Source organism: Lepus europaeus, chromosome 5, assembly GCF_033115175.1.
Source record: "Lepus europaeus isolate LE1 chromosome 5, mLepTim1.pri, whole genome shotgun sequence".
NCBI classification, from domain to species: Eukaryota; Metazoa; Chordata; class Mammalia; order Lagomorpha; family Leporidae; genus Lepus; species Lepus europaeus.
The window spans coordinates 120,338,497-120,360,202 of NC_084831.1; the positions used below are offsets into that span (position 1 = coordinate 120,338,497).

Genomic DNA, 21,706 nt, shown 5'->3' on the forward strand with positions numbered 1-21,706 from the left:
ATCTGCTAGTTCATTCCCCAAATGCCTGCAGCAGCTGGGCCCGGGCCAAGGCTGAAGCCAGCAGCCCAGAATTCAATCCAGGTCTCCCAGGGGGAGGCAAGAAAACCAATTCCTCGAACCATCACCGCCGCCTCCCGGGGTCTGTTTTGGCAGGAAGCTGGAATCAGGAGCCACAGCCGGGAATCGAACCCAGGTACCCCGATGAGGGACGAGGGTGTCTTCACTGCCAGGCCAAACGCCCTCACACGTGTTTTCTTTGGTACAGCTGATAGCTCAGGGCTACCATGTGCCTCGGCACCCCGTCTGCATGTCAACAGTACAAGAATAGCTGCCTGTACCCGCGCCTTTCAACATCTGTGGAGGCTCTTTAAAGAATCCAATAAACGTAATCAAAGACCAAACAATCAAACACCATAAATAATTCTGCCGAGAAGCTGAAGAGGCCTTGGCAACTGCATTCCCCCACTGCCTTCCCCTGCGAGCGTGCGTGCCGCTCTCTCTGTCACTCTCTCTCTCTCTCTCTCTTTGTTCTCCCTTCCTGCCTTTGTCTATTTCTAACACATTTTTACTGCTCTGCAACATTAATCACCGAATATCTTCCCCAGCTTTCAAAACCCCGGATCAAAATGTGGTGGCTCACGGATCCCTGAACCCACTTCAGTCCTAAGCGAGGCAGTGAGCATGGGGGCTGAGACCCCAGCCCGGGGCCTGTTCTCTCTGGTCTCCGAAAGAGATTCGTGCAGGAAAATCATACGCCTGACCTTCGTTCAGACTGCAGTTCTAAAGGATTTTCCATAAAAGCTGTCATTAAGTAAACAGCTCCTGCCTGCTATTATCCTGGATGGCTCATTCCCCTCTCTTCCAAATGGCCCTTTCTTCCCCACAATTCAGGGCGGGTGTCAGACTTTGCTCAGCTGAGTGATCTCCCCACTCCTGCCTGTAAGGGTACAAGTGAGAGACATTATCCAGCAAGGCCGAGAGGGGAAAACTGGATGATGACGTTTTGAGGAACGGCATTATCCAGGAACGTGAGCTCCACTGGAATGATTGTGTCCAACGATTTTTTTTTTTTTAAAAAGACTCAATTTAGATACATTTCCAATATAGCTTCCAGACCCTCTACAGCCTTCCTAATGAGAACCATGAAGATATTGGAGCATAAACAAAAACGTTGCTTCACGCCGGGGGACTTAGCTGGTATGGGTTCTACCACTGGATTTAATGATCGGGACTGTGTCAGGGCTCCTGCAGTGCTCATGCCAAGTGACGGCTTCTTCCTCTCTGCTTGGCCTTTGCTCAGGTCCCCAGTCTCCCCGGGAGACGCGGATACTCGGCCTCTTACCCGTTTGGTGAGCTGGGTGTCCATCATGAAGTTGTGAACGTGCTTCTCTGCTTTGGTGAGTTCCAGCTTCCGGGCCACCACGGCCACCACGAGGGCAGTGCAGCCCGCACCCTGTTGGGGGGGGGGGACACCAAGAGAACCAGAGGGGAGACAGCACATCAGTAAGAGGCAAGGCTCAAGACCTAACTTGCACTGTGCCCACTGGAGGGGTTCCCTGGGAGTGGTGTCGGAACTCAAGCTTTCTGGCTGGTTCAGACCAAGCCACAAGACCAACAAAAACCCATCGGGGCCCTGGTCCCCAGCCGCAAGGGGTCTTGGCTGTGCTGCACAGCCGACCTCTTAGGGACAGACTCTTCATGGCGCTACCTGCTTCTTAAAGGGGCAGGATACTGGATGGGGCTGAGGCTTTGGAGAGTTAACCAATGGCTGACCACCAGGTCCCCTCCTTGGCTGCACAGCCCGGCAGATGAGAGAAGGGCCAGCATACAGGGGCCACCTTCCTCCATGCCTGTCCCAGCTCCAGACCTGTGGCCCAAGAGACTGGAGCCTGGATGCAGTGCCTGCTACATTTGCAAGTTCTCCTGAGAATAATCGGATGAAGATGCCACCCGTTTTCCCCAAACACCATTTCCCAGCGGGCACCTGGTTAGCGTGAGCGTGTGCGCTCGGTGCTCTGCTTGCTCCACAGCTGGGCCCTTCTACCTGAAAGTCTAGGCTGTGACTCAGCACAGGGAGTTGGAGCTTTCTGGCTTTCACCAGGAAGTTTGTGGGTCACGCAAAGAACTGGAAGATGAGAACAACATTTCTGCCTAAGACCAGGACGTTAAGAGAACCTGCCGAGCACCTGCTGTACCACTTCCAGGCTACGGGGGCGGGATCCCTGCAGGGGAGCTCAGGGTAGAGAGGAGAGAGCCAGGGTCTGCTTGAGTCACAGAGTGGCAGGACTTCCTCGGTCCCAGTGCACACTTGGCTATTGGGGAAGGGAAAGTGGCCATTCCAGCATCCTGCCACTGGGTTTGGAATATTCTCCAGCACTGGGGTAAGAGAGAGAATGGAGAATCCACCTTCCCTGACTCGCCTGGGGCCAATGAGAGGAGTCAGCCCTGTGGCTGCAGAGAGAGGACTCTCCTCAGAGACCATGGCCCTCACCCTGCATGATGGTCCAGGGACCACTCTGGCTGCCACTCATGGCAGGAGAAGATGCGCTCACTAAAGCCGACAAGCTCATCCTCTAGATGCAAACAGAAATTTCTGTTCTCAGAGAAGCCAGTGTAGCAGTCTGGGGTCCTGGGATTGACGGGATTGATCAGTGACATGTGGGCTCAGCAGGTCTCACAAAACTTAGAAGAAATGGAAGAGAATGTTTTCCAGAAGTACCCTAATTTCCCACCGCTGGGAGCAGCCTCCACGGGGAGACCAGCTCCCTGTTCTCGCCTGCCTGGTCTCTGTCTCTCTCTCTTTCTCCTTCCCCGTGGGCAGCAGGAAGTTTTTGGCTGAAATGGATGGTGCTTTCCCTTCCCCTTTAAACCACCCAGGGAGCCTTGTTGCTGGGGTCGGCCACACAGCAACAAGGTGGGGAGAGCGGTGTCTGCGTGAACCTTCCCGTTCTGACCTCGTTTTCTTCTGTCGCTGTTTTCTTGGCATCTGTGGCTTACAGGAGACTCTGTGCCCAATTTTCAAAGGATACAGGCCTTGCACAGCCTGGTCTGTGGCTGCAATCCCTTTGGCCAGGCCTCCAGAGGCAGAAAATAACTTAAAAGCAGCCGTCCTGGAGGGCCGATGTGTGCTCTCCTTCCCTCTTCCAGACCCAGCACCAGCCCTCGCCTTTATGTGGCGTTCCAGAAGTACTTGGGGCTGAAAGCCCAAAAAGAGGGATCTGTCATCGTGCTAAAAATGGAACGTCAGACGAGAGGGCCTCCCCAGGCTCCCTCGGCTGCCTGGGTCCAGGCAGGCCCTCCCTGAGAGCTGGGGTGCACCCAGCCTGAAGTGGGGAGTCTCCTTGCTCACCATGCCACCTGGGGAACACTAACAAAACAAGCAATGGTCCACCGTCTTGAGTGGACAGGTGGAGTTTCTTGGCATGGACTGCAGCCTGGCCACCTGACCACAGGGGGCTTCTAATCAGAGTATTTTAGCCAAGGAATGATGAAGATAATGCCCTGCCTGGAGCCAGGTGACAATCGGCAGTGTCTTGCAGCGTTCAGATCTTGGGACTCCCTCGCGGACAGCTTTCTGGAGGAGGGTGCATTCTCGGCCCCTGATTTCAACATGAACACTTAGCAGTGGCTGCTCTCAGGCTCATTTTTCTTTTAGATAATCCACTGTCTGGATGTAACCAGGAAAGTCACCCTAATAATGCCTCACATTGTCGTTTCCATTAAGAGGCAATTTGGGAAGACAGGCAGGCAGCAGTAGCCTCCAGAGAGGGATGGGCACAGTGCTGCAGCCAGAGTGAGACGGGGAAGAGGCAGAGAGAGGCAGAGCTGCCACAGAGAATGAGATGCGGAATATGTTGTGTTGCACCCTCAATAGCAAGAGTCTTAAGAGGCAAGGAAGGGGGGAAGCCAAGGAATAAGAAAAAAGGATGGGTTGATGGGATTGAGAGGGGAGGGAAGAACACAGAACCTAAGACTCAAGTCAGAAATTCATGGTCAGGGCCGGTGCTGTGGTGCATGGGTAAAGTCGCCACCTGTGATGCCAGATCCCCTACAGTGCTGGTTTGTGTCCTGGCTGCTCCACTTCCCGATCTAGCTCCCTGCTAATGGCCAGGGAAAAGAAGCAGAAGATGGCCCAAGTGCTTGGGCCTGTATTGCCTACATAGGAGACCTGGACGGAGCTCCTGATTCCAGCCTGGTTCAGTTCTCTCTCTCTCTCTCCCTATCTTTCTGTAACTCTGACTTTTGAATAGACAAATACATCTTAAAAAAAAAAAAAAGAAGAAGAAGAAAGAAAGAAAGAAAGAAAAGGAAAGGAAAGGAAAGGAAAGGAAAGGAAAGGAAAGGAAAGGAAAGGAAAGGAAAAAGAAATAGAATAAAAAAAAGAAAAAGAAAAAAGAAGTTCATGGTCAAGCTTGGCCCTGTAGGGGAAGTAGCGCACCAAGGGATTCCTGCCACACACACGCGTCGCAGCCCTGCTGTGTTCCTCTGAGAGGCGTGGGGACTGCCTGTCGCCGGGGGGGCCTCTGGGGACGGTGGGCCTTTATACTCAGATGAACTTTTCATTCTGACGGGGCCACGCGGCAGCCAGGGCATGCCCGTGGGAGGCAGCAGTGATGGGGGCTGGCTTCATGGAACACAAAGCGGCAGGCACTGTTAACTGCTCGTGTGAGCTCGTGCCGTCTCACGGGGAATCTCAGCCATGGCCGCGGGGCAGAGGGGCCGAGTGAGGAGAGGCTGGCGGCTGTGGGACAGAAAAGGCAAGCAGCTGCTGGCGTGGCTGCCACAGGGGCAGGTCTGTGACTCAGCTTTTCGCCTTGGGATGTGCCAAGTTGCCTGACACCACCCGGATTCTGGGGGTCTGCTCTGCCCAGCTCCTGTTCCCGTGGGGTGGAGCTCTCCCAGGTGCGCGGGCGAGCAGGGAACACAGGGTGAGTGCCACACGGCAGGGAGCGGGAGGGCTGGCGTGGGGAGAACATGCCTAACTCATCCATGACTTGGATCCAATTCGGGGCCCAGCCTCCTCCACACGGGTCCTCCCACTCCTGGTTTCCAACACACATCTTCCAGCTGGAAAACCTTAGAAGCTGGAAAAACACGTATCCCCAGGGGAAAAGGATGAGGTGTTCTTAACTAAAGAAGCATAAAAGAAAATAAAGCATAAATGAAAGTGACAAATGGAGGAGGGCGGCCTGGAGGAGCTACGGTCGGATTCTGTTTCTGCGACAGATCCCATGGAACAGCTAAAATAACGCGGACCAGTTTGAAACCAAGGTGCTTGGGAAGAAGCTTGTCTTCTAAAACCGACATGAAGCAGATGTCTTGCTGAGCCCTCTTTTTGCCTCCTCCCCAGATGACTCAATTCCTGCTACCTTTTCCTTCATCGTCACTTTCCGTTTGCAGTTCAAAGAGGCCATCTCTCAGGGGGCCCTGGGGGGATGCTCCGTGTCCCCATGGACATGTGGAAGCTTTTGGATATTTGGCTGGGACTTGTGAAGGGTCACAGAGCGAGCCCAGCTTTAGGAAGTGGCTGTACTGAAATGCAGTTACCACCATGCAGACTCTGGGGCCCCAGGGGACTTCTGGGTGACCGCATAGCCAACAGGCCAGGCCAGGGCACGCCTGACGCTTGCTGTCACGTCCAGCGCTGGGCACTAAGGGCTGCCAGTGTTCTCTCGGCTGCATGGAAACCGTTACCCTGAAAACTGCTCACAGAAAGATGCTGGACTTTGACATATCTGTTCTCCAGGGCGAATGCCCTCCAACGCACCGCGTGTGTGCCAGCAACGTCAAGTTGTTCAGACAACTATATACCCTGCTTAATGGTTGGTAATTACACCGTTACTGGGATTGCCAAGAGAAAACAATGATTAAGACTATTTACAACCCGCACACACAAATCCTTCCCTTCGCTTCCCAGGCAGGCCTTGCCTTGGCCTTCATGGTGTCCATGGCAACCAAACAGGAAGCCCTACCTTCAGCACAGGCACTTGCAGGAATAAAGGGGAGACAGACACAGTGTTGGTTGGGAGGTGGGAGGGGCAGGATCCTCAGCAATGTGAAGTCCCTGAAAGGAGTGACTCAGCAAGAAAAGTGACATTTGATAGAGAAATGCCACCAGGGTTCAAGGCTATGGCTGGCCCCAGAGTGAGGCAACCAGCTTCGATTTGTGTAAAAGGCCCGAGAGCAGGCAGAAGCAGCCTGGCTGTGGCTGGGAACACGGGGGCCTGTCTCCATGCCGCCGGGGCCTAGGCAGAAGGAGAAGATGAAAGGCAGGTGCTCTATCTTTCATGTGGAAGGTGGACACCCGTTCCTCCCCATCTGTTTGTTCTTCCACTTTGATCGCCCTTCCCTTCTCAAGGAGCAAAAATGCCCAGGAGGGCTCTGCACCTTGGTAGCAAAGAAGGTACTGCTGCAAAGCCACAGCCCGGGGCGAGGGGTGCAGTCTGCTCCACCCAGCCTGGTCATGGCAGAAGCCCTGAGATGCATGGTCCAGGAGCCAGGCAGAATGGCTGGCATTTAAAAATTGCAGGGGCTCCCTGTACAGCCCAGCCTCGGTGGGCAGCAGGCTCCAGGCTGCCTCTGTGGACAAAGCCCACGCCCCGGGTGCGGCTCCTGCAAGGGGTGCGCTGGCCTTCGGGTGGCATTTCCGAGCTTTCTGGTAGGAAGCCGCTCTCCCTGGTTTCCTGGTGACAGCTGGAGCCCTGCCAGGCAGACTCCTACTAAATGCCGGGTGGTGTTTGTTCTAAAGCCTCACACTTACCCGCGATTTATCCCAGCCCCGGCGCTAAGCCTGTTGTCATTAGCTGCTGTTTTAGAGGCTGCCTGCTCACAAGGGCTGCCCTGGCTTGGCATCAAAAACGAGGAGAGGGCTGTGTCCTGCCCCGGGCCCACTGGCCCAGGCCTTTCTCTGACCCCAGGGCCTCCTGTGCCCTTCAGGGCCCTAGAGGCCAACAGGACGAGTGGGGTGTGGCACGGGGGCAGCCCCTAGCCACAAGAGGCCTCAGCTCGGACCTGCGGGAGGAGCACAGCCCACTCTTCCCACTACAGGAAGAAGTGGTGAGAGAGGAAACCCGCAGGGGCGCTGAGAGGAAGGGGCTCCCAGCAGCAGCATGGGGGTGTGGGGCAGGGCTGCCGGAGACCCCGCAGCACCCGGCCGGCCTCCTCGCCCCCGCCTCCCCCGCCCCTACCCTCTCCCCAGGCTGAGATGCGGGCTTTCATCTTTCAGCCTCAGCTTCCTCCTCTGCAGAGAGCGTCCCCCTGCGCTAGGATTCTTGGACAGAGGCCCTGCACCCAAGCGTGGAAAACGCCCGGGGGCACCTTCCTCGCTCACGTGTGAGCAGCTGGGGACTCTGAGCACCGGTGCTCCCAGGCACCTAAATGGAAGGCATTTTGTTTGGTCCTCACAAGCCAGAGAGGAGGGCTGGGCAGGCCTTCCATAACCCACCCCCACCCCCACCACTTCAGAGTGGGCGGTCCTGCAGGCAGCACCTTCCCGGGGCCACAGTGAGGGGCGGCCATGGACATTCAGACCCTGCTCTGAGTCCCCAGCTCACGTTTTTCTCATACACTGTGTGACAAGGACATCTGAAGGGCGTGGGCCTCGGGGAGCACACATGGGTTAATGGCAGGGGGAGGGGAGCAGCAGAGTGATGGGCCAAGAAACAGCTTACAGGGATGTGGCTTACCTGCTGGCACCTGGGCTGCAGCCACACCATTGCCAGATGCCCATGCTGGACGGGACTGGGCTCTTCCAGTACCTGGCACCTCAACAACACATGTGTGGGAACCAAAGCCTGGGCAAGCTGAGAGCTGGCCCAGGGCCACAGGGCCAAACAAAGACCCAGTACCGTTGCCCGACACCGGTCCCTGGAGGCCTGCTCAGTGCTGTTTCCTCGGTCCCTCCCTCTGTGAGTTCCAGTTCATCAGAAAGGGTGCCAAGGTCTTTGGGATCCAGGGGACAGGGAAGAGGGCAGGGAGAAGATCGGGCAGCTGGCTGGAGTTGGGGTGGGGAGCAGAGGTCAGCCAGCTCCCCCCAGCCACTCTGCGGGGGCTGTGACTAGACCACTAACTACCAGGACCCTGAACCTTATTCCTGCCCTGGCAAAGCTAGCTGAGATCACAGGTCCCACATCGGCCTGTGTGCAGTGGGGACATGCACACAGGTCTGCCAAGCAGCAGCCGCCCCTGAGCCCCGGCTGTGAAGGCCCCACTGTGTGTGCAATAAAAGCTCTTGGCAACATTTTGAGGGCAGGGTAATGGGCAGAGCGGGTACTCACCATGATGCCAGTGAGAAGACAGACACCTTTCCCACAGTATGTGTGGGGCACCATATCCCCATAACCAATGGAAAGGAATGTGATGGAGATGAGCCACATGGCACCCAGAAAGTTACTAGTTACGTCCTGCTGGTCATGGTACCTGCCAAGGGGGAAGACAGGAGTTAGTCAATGCCACTGCCACTCTTGGGAGTCAAGGCTGTGACAAACCTAGAGGGGAGAAGGCATGAGATAGCAGTGGCCGTGGCACACACAGGTCTCTAGGATATTGAAGGTGCAGCCACACAGTGCCCACCCAGGTCCTGCCTGCAGCACCCTCTTCCCTCTCCCCCCCAACCCCAAGCCCTGCCACAAGCTGAGTCCTTGGTCCCAGAGGCAAAATGTGCTGTCACGATTTGCACCATACTGTCGACATCTTTTTAGTTCTGGGAAGATAGCTTTGGGTGAACTCATGCACTAATAAAATGTAAATTTTCCCTTCTGACAGTCTAAATGGATGTGGATGCGATTAACCCGAAATCCCAAGCACCTGGTCAGGGAAAAATGTCAAAAAAAAAAAAAAAAAATCACCAACCACATTTTCCCATCTCCTCTGAGGAAGTTGATGGCCCTCAAAGCCCGCCCCTCCGGTCTGTCTGTGGGGAGGCTGTGGCAGCCAGGCTGTTGGGGAGCTGGCTCCGGGGATGTCTTGCAGTGTCCCCAGGGGCTTGTGGCTGCCCTGGCTTGGGAGTGACCAGCAGGGGATGTAACACCACCACTCCCTCTCCCGATGCCTGAGGTACCCACCCCAGCCCAGCCCAGGAGAGGCGTCTGCTGAGGACACAGGCATTTGTAGAAGGTGACAGGCACCTTGGAGACAATAAACTTGGCCCAAACACACAAGGGTGAGTCAGAGAGGCGCCTTCTATGGTTCCAGTGCAGCCTTTCCAAAATGCAGGTGCTACCAACGTGGCTGTTGAAGAGATAGGGCCTTTGAGAGGAGATCGGGTCACACGCGTGGAACTGCAGCCCTTATAACAGAGGCTCCACGCCACGGCCCACCTTCCTCCATGTGAGGACACACTGACAGGAGCCATCTGTCTTCACAGGGCAGCCATGCCTGCTGCTGCCTGGGTCTTGGACTTCCCAGCTGCAGAACCGTGAGACGTAGATTTCTGTTCTTTGCAAACTACCCGACCTGTGATGCTCTGTCGTGGCACCACAAACAAACCAAGACACAGGAGCAAGGTATGAGTTCCCCAGGCGGGCCAGGGGACCAGACATCTTGGGAGGTGAGAACGCCCAGGGCTCCACGTCAACACAGCGGGTGGCCAGGCTGCACCTGGCGGGCAGGGCTGGTAAGCATGCAGTGACCTCTGTGTCTTATCCCGTAGGGAGATCACTTGCTGACGCACTCTTTCAGCCAGGCACTTGTGGGCCACAGGACAGGGAAACTGAGACAGGGCCATGGAGAACAGACCGACCTGGCTGGATGGGGCAGAAAGCTACTTAGGAAACGTAATGCACAGCACTTCGTTACTGAGGAGGCGACGATGAGCTAACAACACACATGCAGGCCTGGAACAAAGAGGCCCTCAGGCAGTGGCGGCTGCTGGCCCCAGTGTCCATCGGGCAGGGTCTGTCCACAGCCCAGGGAGCGATCGGCAAATGCTGCATGTCCTCCCTTTCCCTCCTAGGGCAGGTGTGCAGGGAGGGCTGAGGGCACAGGTGAATCCAGAGGTGGGCCTGGAAGGAGGCAGATGCTGTGCCAGACAGAACAGGGACAGGGACCCAAAGAGTGCGGTCTGAGGAACACCCTTCATTATGCACCTGCTGTGTGGCAGGCGCTTTGCCTGCAATTGCTCTCATTCTTACAACACCCTTTAAAGTACTTTACAGGTCAGCAACTGGAAGCACAGAGAGGTTGTCCTGCTTGTTCAGGGATACACAGGAAGCAACTGAAGCAGAGCCCAGAAGGCCCTATTGCCACCCACTCAGCACCAGAGAGGCGAAAGTGCCTTGAGGGATGCCTGGCAAGTTCTAGTGAGGGCACCTGGACTTCAGTAGCAGCTGACGAGGTAGCTTTAGAGAGCAGGGGCCAGATTTTTAGAGGGCCTGGGATTCTAGGAGGAGAAGTTTGGATTTGGATTTCATAACTTTGGAAGCAATTCTAGGTCTCTGAGCAAAGGAATGATGGGACGGCATGGCTTGCTGGGAGGGCTGAGCTGCAGGTGGTGAACAGGATGCTTGTGAAGATGGAACACCGGGTGCAGGGGGTGGAGGGAGGGAGATGGCCAGGTGAGAAGCAGGCGCGGTCTCCTGAGCCCAGCCCTAGCGGATCTCCTGCAAGCACATCAGCAGTACCTGTCCAGCCCCAACTGGAGTCATCCGCCAGCCATGAGTGGGGGTGGCATGGACTTTGTGTTACTGTCTGCACAAGGGCAGGGTGCCTGGTACTGCCAGGGACATCTGAAGCGCAGACAGCTCCTCCCCAAAGTCTGGCTGATAATGACCTTCCCTGCCCTCGCCTCCCGCTTCCCTTGCTCCCCAGGGATGCTCTGTGGCTGCTGCTTCCACTGGGCCTGGTTTCCCTGAGGCTGAGCCTATGTTCCTTACTCAGTGTGTATCTGACTCACATGAGCTGGTGGTGCTCAGCTCCAGCCCCCAGGACCGCTCCTGCCCCCCCCCCCCCATATATTAGCACCATCCCAGTTCTAATGTGGCCTTGAACGGGCAGCTGCTCGCCCTGTCCTGCTCTGTTGCCCTGCCAGGCCCCTTAGGCTGTGCAATTCTCTGCACTCCTGCCTGCTGCCTTCTGGCTGGGTGGTACGGTGGCAGGTCCCATGCCGAGGTGGTGCTGGAAAACCAGACTGTGAAGCGGTAAGACTCAGTGACCGGGCACGGGGCAGGGGCAGGGGCAGAGAAGGGAGAAGCCTTTAGGCAGCTCCACGCCACAAGCAGCAACATATAAGCAACTGTGTAAGAGTCAAAGCCAAGGTTATCAGTTCATCCGAAGGACACTCCTTGGGAGAACAAGCCTGGGGCGGGTCTAAGGACAATGAGAATGTGGGGGGTGAGTAGTGAGAAGCTGTGTGCCCGTGGTTCTGGGCTTGCTGGCCTGAAGTTGCCTTAACTGCTGAACCAACCTACAAGCAAGCACAGTGTTTGTCCCAAAGCCTGTGCCCACTAACATTAGTAGTTACAGCTGTGTTGAGAGGGAGCCTGGTGCCATCGTTCTGAGAAACAATATTCAGAAAAACAGCAGGGACGTGAGTCTCCAAGTGCAGCGGGCACTGGGAGGGCAGTGGGCTGTGATGAGGTGCCTGGGGGTGTGTGTTGAAGTTTAGCTAGGAGAACTATTTGATACGACAGAATGGATCTACTCTAAGTTCTTGGACAGAGGAGGGGCTGAAACACTTGCTCTCTGAAAATGATTAAGAAGTCAGGCCCCCTGGCCGGTGCTGCGGCTCACTTGGCTAATCCTCCACCTGTGGCGCCGGCACCCCGGGTTCTAATCCCGGTTAGGGTGCCGGATTCTGTCCTGGTTGCTCCTCTTCCAGTCCAGCTCTCTGCTGTGGACCAGGAAGGCAGTGGAGGATGGCCCAAGTGCTTGGGCCCTGCACCCGCCTGGGAGACTGGGAGGAAGCACCTGGCTCCTGGCTTCTGATTGGCGCAGTGCGCCGGCTGCAGCACACTGGCCGTAGAGGCCATTTGGGGTGGGGGGGGTGAACCCAAGGAAGGAAGACCTTTCTCTCTGTCTCTCTTTCTCACTGTCTAACTCTGCCTGTCAAAAAAAAAAAAAAGAAGAAGAAGAAGAAGAAGTCAGGCCCCAGACAGTGAGGACCACTAGGAGGGTTGCAGGTGCCCGGGGAGAAGCAATGGAGAGCCCTGAGTGCCCAACCACGAGACCGGGATCTAATTTACAGCCCGCCTCTGCGCACCTTGCTGGTTTTGCTGTGCACACAATTCTCCAAAGCTCCCCCACCCCTTTCCATGCAGTCTCTGAGGTTTAAAGTTCTGTGCCCTTCCTGTGCGACGGCCACCAGGATCACGGACCACCCTGTTCCTATGGGGGGCGGGGGGACTCTGAGGTAGACCCTTAATCCCAGCGGTATGAAGTCCAAAGCAACAGATAATGGCTCTTTTTAAAGTTCATGTCCAATTTACTGCCTTTTCTGTTTTTTTTTTTTAATCCCTTTATATGCTTGTGGGTTCTTTTGTCATTCACCATGTAAAATCCCCTTGGCGCTACCTAGGTGCTGAGGAGAGAAGCAGCTCTTGAGGATGTCATTCTGTGAGACCTCAGCTGTCTCTCTGTGGGGTGGGCCAGAGAAGATGAGATGGATGGGACACACCCCTGCGCTCCTGTGGCGTGGAGCGTCGTCATGGAGACAAGGCATGCATGCAACTCACCAAGCAGGAAGTGATGAGCGAGAGAGCCGGCCTGGTGATTCAGGACTGTGGGAGTAGAGAGGAGGGAGAAACGTTGCTAACCTAGTCACAGTTTGAGAGTGGTTTACACATGTCACAAATTCACGTACTAATCTCATGCTATTTTTTGCAACAGAGAAATGGGTAGGGGGAGGGAGCTGGTGGCAGGTTTCCATGTTTCTCTTTAAGGCCGAGGAGGAAAAGACACGATTTTCCTTTGAGCTCAGGGTAGTCATTGTGAATCTATTCTCAGGGTGTGGATTGTGGGGCTTTCCCCACTTTTTACTATTGTGAAATAAATGAGCATTAAAGATGGTGGGTTAGTCAGGTATGTCTATGTGTGCCCCTTCGAACCTCGAACAACTCTGGTTCACAGGCTCCAACTTTGAAAAGGAAGCAGCCGACCTGGAATCTTCAGACATGTGAGGGATTCTTTCACATTAAAGATGCAGGGACCAGCCACTTAACACAGCCAAAGGGAAAAAGACTCTGGGTCACATACAAACTCTCGAACACAATCCTCCGAGGAGCGCCCCGGGAGACATAAAATTAAGACAAGGACCCACGAGACAGGCATGTAGAACTCTACAAAGAGTCTCCCTGCAGGGGCTGAGGGTGACCAAGGAGGACTCCCAGAGGCAGAACAAGAAAGTGGAACTACAACAGAGGGAGGTAGTGACTCTGTCTACAGCGTAAATAATAGATCCAGGGAGAACGAATTGGGGGAAAAAGGAAGAGGAGAGGAAGAAAGAAGAAGAAGAAGGAGAGAAGTAAGCATTAAGGAAGTAATAACAAAAAATCCCCCAGACCTGAAACAAATGAGTTTCTGGATCAAAGAACTACTGTCCCCAGCATAGCGGAAGAAAGCAGGCCCACCGTGGGGCACAGTATTGTGACATTTCAGAGCACCAGGGGAAAGGAGAAGGTCCCACAGGACATAGAAACAGCGATGAGAATGCCTCTGGACTCTTTTTGCAGCAACACTGGAAGCTGGGCGGCCATGGAGCAAAGGCTTCCAAATTATGAATGGAAATGACCTCAGGATCCCAGAATCCCACGCCAGCCAAAGCTCTGGGAAGGCTGAAGGCAGAAGGAAGATACTTCCTGGATGTGCCTCCCATGTGCCTTCCTCAGGAGGCCGCAGGGGAGGGTGGTTCCCCAAGACCAAGGAAGAAGATGCAGGATGGAGACGGCGAGACCTCTGCAGGACGCGAGCGGGCATGGAGGAAGCCAGTCCAGACCCGAGCAGATGAGAAGGCTCTGGGAGATGTCCCCAAGGAGGTGACATTGATAAAAAAAAAAAAAAAAAAAAATTTAAGGCCCAGTGTGCCTGAACTTCATGAGAAGAGATGTAGACAGACCACGGCCAGAGCTTGGGGCTGGATTGGTGGGAAACACATCGGAACCAAAGCAAATGAGCAAACGCAGTAACTAACAGCTCCAGGAAAAAAATAAAAAATAAAAAGTTCTGCAGGAAAAGAAAACTGGTCTTGCTTTACTACGGGGCTCAGCTATGAATAGAGTCAAATTAGTGTTGACTGAGAAATGTAAACACTGACTGCTGAATTAACGCAAGTGACGGTGGACTCAGGAAAGGAGGATGGGAGGGAAGGGAGCGGAGTCTTCAGCTTCCATGGAGGGCAGTGAGAGAGGACGCACAGAACCAGCCCAGCAGGAAGCAGTGCCTCTGGAGCAGGGCAGGTGGAACTCGGTGGTGGACAGAAGACATCTCAGCCTGAAAGTGTGCGCACGTAGGACTGAAAAACTCAAACATAAAACCGAACCAAAGGCGCAGGCGTGTGGCACAGCAGGTTAAGCCACGGTATGCAAAGCCTACATCCTGTATGGAGCACTGATTCCAATCCTGGCTGCTCTGCTTCTGATCCAGCTCCCTGCTGATGTGCCCGAAAAAGCAGCAGAAGATGGCCAAGTGCTTGGGCCCCTGTCACCCCACGCATGAGATGAGGATGGAGCTCCAGGCTCCTGGCTTTGGCCTGGCCCAGCCCTGGCTGCTGTGGCCATTTGGGGAGTAAACCAGGGGATGGAAAATTTTTCTCTCTCTCTGATGCTTTGCCTTTCAAATAAATAAACAAACCTTAAAAACAAACAAGCAAAAGCAAACCAAAGAGGAAAAAAATAAAATATATGTAGTATTAAGTTACAGAACATAAGCAGAAAGTCAGCATCCAGGAACTCACATCCAACCCTGACCGGCTGCATCCACCTGTGGGTGCTCTCCAACCTCAGTCTCCACCCCCAGCCGGATAGAATCATTACCCTGATTTTGTGTTTATCATTTCTTTGTTTTTCTTTGCCACACTTCCACATAGCTACTTCCCCAAACAACACAGTAATTTTGTGTTGCGTGTTTGTGAACATCACAAAAAGGAAATGATACTACAAGGGTGTGGCTTCTAAATGACCCCTAATGCTTCCCCTTCCCCTGAGGCACTCACCTACTTGTGTGCTGGACCTCGTGTAGAACAAATAGAACAAGGCAGAGTGGACTTTCACTTCTCGGCTGTGATAAGATTGTGGCTTCCCTGGCAGGAGCCGCCCTCTGAGGCTGAGGCCAAGCCCAGGGAGCAGCCCAGAGCGTGAGGAAGCACAGCTGCCCCCAACCTCACTGGGGAGCTGGGAAGCCACATACTCTCTAGGTTGAGCACAGAGCCCACAGTCTACAGCCTCATGAGACACCTCCAGCCAGAGGTGCTCATTTAAGTACTTGGATTTCTGACCCAGAATAGCCATGAGATAGTAAATATGTATTATTTTAACTTGTTAAGTTTGGGGCAATTTGTTATGAAGCAATATATAGCTAATAAAATGAACTCTTTCATCAATCGCATACATGTTGACACATCTGGCTGTAGCGGTTTTTCATTCCTGCATTGTATTTCACCAAAGGAATTTGCTGTGACTTACTTACTATTTCGCTATTAAAGGGTATTTGGCTAATTTCCAGGGGTTTCTTCTAACGAGCAATACTGCCACAAACACTCCCAGCGCACTGTGTAGCAGTTTCTAAAGAACATACCTAAGAGGGAATTTGCTTGTTGCTAGCATATGCACATACTTAACGTCATTAGAAAATGCCAGCTTGCTTTCCAAGATGGCAGCAGCTACCAGACTTCTTCGAGCAATGAAAAAGAGCTCCCGTTCTCCATCTGCTCACCTGACTTGCCATCAGTGACTTTAATTTTTACCAAACCAGTGAGTAGGCTGGTGTCCTTCACTCATTTGTCATTCACGTCTTCTCTTCTATGGTATGCCAAGCATAATTTCTGCTCGTTTTTCTATTGGCTTGTTTAGTCTTTTCCTTACGGATTCTAAGAGTTGTTTATACATTCTAGATAACAAGAACTTTGTTAGTTTATGTTTTACAAATATCTCCTTTCAGTTCATGCCTGCCTATTTTCTTTATAGTATATCTGATGTATAGAAATGTTAAATTTTATTGTAATTGAATTTAACCCTTTTTATTTATAGTAACATGATTTTTAAAGAAGTTTTTCCATATTTGAGGCTATAAGACTTTCTTTTGAATGTATTTATTTATTTATTTATTTTGACAGGCAGAGTGGACAGTGAGAGAGAGAGACAGAGAGAAAGGTCTTCCTTTATCGTTGGTTCACCCTCCAATGGCTGCTGCGGCCAGTGTGCCACGGCCGGCGCACCGCGCTGATCTGAAGCCAGGAGCCAGGTGCCTCTCCTGGTCTCCCATGCGGGTGCAGGGCCCAAGGACTTGGGCCATCCTCCACTGCCCTCCCGGGCCACAGCAGAGAGCTGGCCTGGAAGAGGGGCAACCGGGACAGAATCTGGCGCCCCAACCAGGACTAGAACCCGGTGCGCTGGCGCCGCAGGCAGAGGATTATTAGCCTATTGAGCTGCGGCGCCAGCCAACTTTTGGATGTTTTAAAATGCTTCGTTTTTCATGTGAGTCCCTAATTCACCTGGAATTGATTTGTGTGTGTGCGTGGTGTGAGGTAGGGACACAACTCCACGGCTTTTCCTGTGGGTGACCAATCATCCCGGCTCCACCCTCGACTTTCACTGCTGACTCTGCAATATGGACTGTATGCACTGTGTGCAGGTTCTCCATTCTCTCCTTGGGTTATAGTATAGTCTGCTTTGTAGCCTTCTCTTGGTGCCTGTCCACAGCCCAACACATCGGAGATGCTCAGTAAATAATCGGAACAAATGTGGCCTGCTTCCTGCTCTTGCTGTTCCCCGTGAAAGCAATGCTTGCCTCAGTAATTCAGTGGAGCGTGTTAAAATGACTTCAGCTGTTCTCCTCGGCAGATAAACTTTTGTTAGAGTGGCTGCCAAATTCCTTGGGCTTGGAGTCAGTTCTCACCATTAATAAGAACTCAACTTCTTGACACTAGCTGTGACCCATTACAGCACTAGGGTGACAGAAAATGAAGCCAGAATGAAATGGCTGCCTTTTCTGCCTTCTTTTCCAAAGGAATTGGAACACTTTTGTACAAACTCGTTGCTGTGTGCTTGTTTGAACTCTTTTCACACTGCTCTAAGTGGTATGACGGCTCCAGCCGCTTGTCCTGAGTCTACCTGGTTGTTGGCTGTGCGAGGAGTGGAGCCTGGCCTCTGCAGAACCCTAGCTGGGGGGCTTGCCTTGTCCTCCCCTTCCAGTCACTCCTCAACTTCACAACCAGAGCCCTGCACACTGAACCGTGGACCCTGTGCTCGCAAAGTTCTCCAATGAAGAACCCAAAGATGTGCAGCTGACTTGACCCTGGGTGGCCCTGGACCCTGGAGGGGCCTCCACCATCCTCCTGCCACTGTCTCCATGGCTTGCTGGCCTGGTTTCCTCTCACCTTGACCATGCTTTCTTGGCTTCCTCCTCTTACCTCCTCTTCAATGTTGCCAAGCTCCAAGATAGCCTTGGGCATCCGCTTCTCTTGCTGACGTTCTGCCTGCCTCTGCCATTACTGATCCCTCCAACTGACCACTCAAGACCCTACAGGAATCCTATTGCAGCCCACCCGGCCAAAGTGAGCTTTTTGTGTCCAATCCCACACCACCCGGTGTCTGCACTGTCCATCTGCTGCCCGCACAGTCTTGCCAGGAGTCCACCAGGCTGCTCAGTGTCATGGTTGAACGCAGGCTCCAGGGACAGACTGCCTGTGTTTGAAACAGGTGTCTTTGGTGTGGGCATGAACTTGTCTTTAGTCTTCCCACCTGTGAAAGGGGGCAATGCTTGTGCCAACTCACACAGTCATGTGAGGGTTAAATAAGACATATGTCTAAGACAATTAGAACATATTGCTGGGCACAAGGACTACTCAACTAAAGAAATGCTGCCTGTTACATGGTAACCGCTATTGTGCTAGGAGCAGACTGTGCGTATGTGCTTGGCCTTGGAGAGCAGAAGGACCACAGGATCCGGAGCCCAAAGGCCGCCTTTCACGTCCTCATGTCTTTGTGACCTTGAACAAACCACTCTACTGTCTCCTTAGGGAAGCAGCATGTAACAGCGTCTGCCCTGCCAGGCTCATAAGGTTGCGCTGAGGAGCAACGTCCAAGGGCTTTGCTAGCCTTCGGACAGAGGCACATGACTGCCCCGTCCTGGGCCTGAGTCCTAGAGACATGGCCATCCACAGGGGGCAAGGAGTGGGGACAGGCCTCATCACTGCCACTGTGGTTCTCCTTTCAGTCTTCTTTGTCCCGAGGTCCTGGGACTGCCCCAGCCTTTTGTAGGGAGATGTGCACTTTAAACCCCTTATTTCCATCAGACCCTATGAGCTTCATTTGAAAACAGTCAGGCATCTGACCACTTCTCACCCCTTGATGCTGCCACCCTGGCCAGCATCGTCCTCTCACCCAGCCCAGCACAGGAGTCACCTAGCTGAGTTCCCCGTTTCTGCCTGTCCAATCCATGCCCACCAGCAACTACTCTGCCTCAGTCTACCCCATGACGGCATGGGACTAAGACCATATCACCTTTCTGTTCAAAGCTTCTTGGATCCTTCAGAACAAGGGCAGATATGGGGCTCACAAGAATCTAAGGAGCAAAACCTCACCCCGTCCCAAGCCCCTGGGGCCTTTCTGAGCCCATCTCCTGTGGCCCTCCCCATCTCCCATCTGGTATCTGTTCAACCGGTCCTCAAAAATTTCACAGACATGCACATTAGAAAAGAACTATTCAGGGGGGGGGGGCAAGTGTTTGACGTAGAAGTTAAGACACATCTTGGGACGTCTGCATCCCATTCCGGTTCCTGGGTTCAAGTCCAATCCAGCTTCCTGCTAATGTACACCCTGGGAGGCAGCAAGTTATGACTCAAGTCCTTGGGCCCCTGCCATCCACGTGGAAGATCTGGATAGAGTTTCCAGGCTCCTGGCTTTGGCCCAGCCCAGCCCTGGCCGTTGCGGACATTTGGGGAATGAACCAGTGGATGGAAGATCTCTCTGTGTCTATCTCTGTCTCGCTTCCTTTCAAATAGAGTAAAAATGAACAAAATTTAAAAAAAAAAAAAAAACTATGCACAGACTTCAATTTTTTTTTTTTACACTGAAATAAACTTGTCTTTATAATTCCATTTTCTCCTGATCTACTTGAAGTCTCCTCATCGGCTCCTCCAACAGCCCAGCTTGACTCCTGTCTCAGAGTTTGTGCACCTGCTGTTCCTTCTACTTGGCAGGTCCTTACCGCACGGAGCTTCAGGCCTTTGCTCAAATGCCAGCTTCTCCGTAAGGCAATCTCTGACAGTGCCGCCTGTCGTCGTGCTACTGCCCCACACCCACCCACACCTGTCCTGTGTCACTCTCCCCACAGCAGCTCTCACTACCTGACATCGCAGACGTTTGGTTTATTTCTGTCTTTATTGGCCACCAACCCCCCATCAGCACAGAAGCTTCAAGAAGCATAGGAAGCATAGGACTTCTATTCTCACTGCTGTGCCCCTAATCCTGTGGAAACACTTGTCAAGTGAGTGAGTGAATGAATGAATGACCCCATGTATTCTCCACCCAGGGCCAGCAGGACCACGTCAGATGGACAAGGACCGCTACCCCAAAGAGGAGCTCAATTAGCTAACTGATCCTACTATCTTCTTCTTTTTTTTTTTTTTCCTGACAGGCAGAGTGGACAGTGAGAAAGAGAGACAGAGAGAAAGGTCTTCCTTTGCCATTGGCTCACCCTCCAATGGCTGCCGCGGCCAGTGCGCTGCGGCCGGCGCACCGCGCCGATCCGAAGGCAGGAGCCAGCTGCTTCTCCTGGTCTCCCATGGGGTACAGGGCCCAAGAACTTGGGCCATCCTCCACTGCCTTCCCAGGCCACAGCAGAGAGCTGGCCTGGAAGAGGGGCAACCGGGACAGAATCCAGCGCCCCAACCGGGACTAGAACCCGGTGTGCTGGCGCCGCAGGCAGAGGATTAGCCTAGTGAGCCGCGGCGCCGGTCCTTACTATCTTCTGATAACAAGTGAGGGAGGGGACAGGGACTGCAGCCTGTGTCTTTTCTGCCACCAGAAACAGCAGCTGCAGTGAGCAGGGCAGGGGGTGGGGTGTGGAGCCGGCACCTGTGTGCCTGGCAGGGACCCTGGCAGGAGGACGGTGACGGTGGTGGTGGGAGCGAATGACTGGCTGTCAACAGCCTGGGTGAGGGAGCCCGAGACAGCATCACTCCAGGGGCGAGGTTGTCAAGGAGTCCCGGGGTCTATGCCAGTGCTGACCCCTGCTTTGTCCGGGGCCCCAGTGCAGTCAGCTCCTAATTACGGAGTGCCCTCAGCCAGCTAGGGCACAGGGGTGCTGCCAGCTCTGTGGAGAAGATGCGGTGAAATCACCATTTCTTAAGGGTATTACTGGCCTTGGTTTAGGAGCATTTGAGAAACGCTTGGGGTGCTTGAGAGAGCACCATTGAAATTCAAAGTTGGCTGAGGAATAAACAGCTTATGGTGGCTGCAGGCCTATGACTGCTGATTCCAGCTACGGTGAATTCACATCAAGGCAAAAGAGAAAACAGTCGCTGCTTCCTTATGAATGGTTCCCCACACAAACACCTTAAAATGTGAAAGAGATGGCTTTGAGGACCCCGTGCCCGTGACACCTGCAGCCGTGACATCACTCCCTCCTCCGCTTCACCCCTATCAATGCTGTCCTATTTTTCCAGAATTGGCCTTGAATTTAGGAAAATAAGGACATTTCCCCTGGACAGGTAATTCAAGGTAACAGCCCTGGCTCTTTCCAAGGCAAATCTAAATCCAGTCTTTTATTTCCAGCCCCAAGGACTCACAGCATGGCTACAAGGCCTGCGGGGTTTTGAAAAAGACAGCGGTCTAGCACACAGGCTGCAAGGCACACTGGGCACATGGCACAGTCTGGGCTGCGAGCTCGGGACCTTCTCCCTGCCTCCTCTACCAGTTTCCTGTGAGGACTTCTGACCCACGATGCAGGAGCCAGGACATGGGGCTGGGGCCACACGTCTGGAGGCAATCTCCCCACAGGCGAATGCTGGGGCTGAGGTCCCATCTCTCCTCCTGGGTCTCCCCAGCCGCCCCACCGTGGGAGCACACACAGCGGTCTGAGGGGAGCCAGCTGCCACTCTTCCCATAGCCCATTTTCTTCCTGAAGGGGAGCGGTCACCCGCTTTGAGTAGTTATTAAATTAAAAGCCAGATGGCTCCTCTGGCAAGTCCTTCTGAGTCAGTTTCTCAATTTGCAATGTTTTCTTTCTTCTTATTAAAAAATATTTCCATGTTTCCTGATTTGGAAATGTTTAATAAAATGCATGAAAATGGAGACAAACAATATGCTTGGGAGAGGCAGTGTTGCAGCGGAAGCGTGTCTTTCATGGTGTCTACCGGCGACGTGGACGAGAGCACGAACAGAGAGCCCAGCGGATGGAGGCCTGGACCCAGCCAGCCCCAGGCCGACTGGCTTCATGGCCCAGGTGGGGCCCATATCCCCTGTGTCTCAGGCTGCCCTCTAAGATGAAGCGAGTGGATCACTTCATGTGCTAACAAATAGCAAAACTCCGCACGGAGCCTGGAAGTCCAAGCTTC

At 53.6% G+C, this 21,706-nt stretch overlaps 1 protein-coding gene across 2 annotated transcripts in view; it reads right to left on the reverse strand.

The window, feature by feature from the left end:
• Positions 1 to 21,706, reverse strand: part of KCNN3 (potassium calcium-activated channel subfamily N member 3) — a 156,584-nt gene that overhangs the window by 16,847 nt on the left and 118,031 nt on the right. Inside the window, exons 4-6 of one of the 2 annotated variants that reach the window (XM_062193642.1) lie at positions 12,669 to 12,713; positions 8,277 to 8,418; positions 1,343 to 1,453 (exon numbers count right to left, since the gene is read on the reverse strand). In XM_062193642.1, coding sequence (XP_062049626.1) covers positions 1,343 to 1,453; positions 8,277 to 8,418; positions 12,669 to 12,713 — 298 coding nt within the window. The remainder of the gene's footprint in view (positions 1 to 1,342; positions 1,454 to 8,276; positions 8,419 to 12,668; positions 12,714 to 21,706) is intronic. The other variant, XM_062193643.1, reaches the window with a different exon arrangement.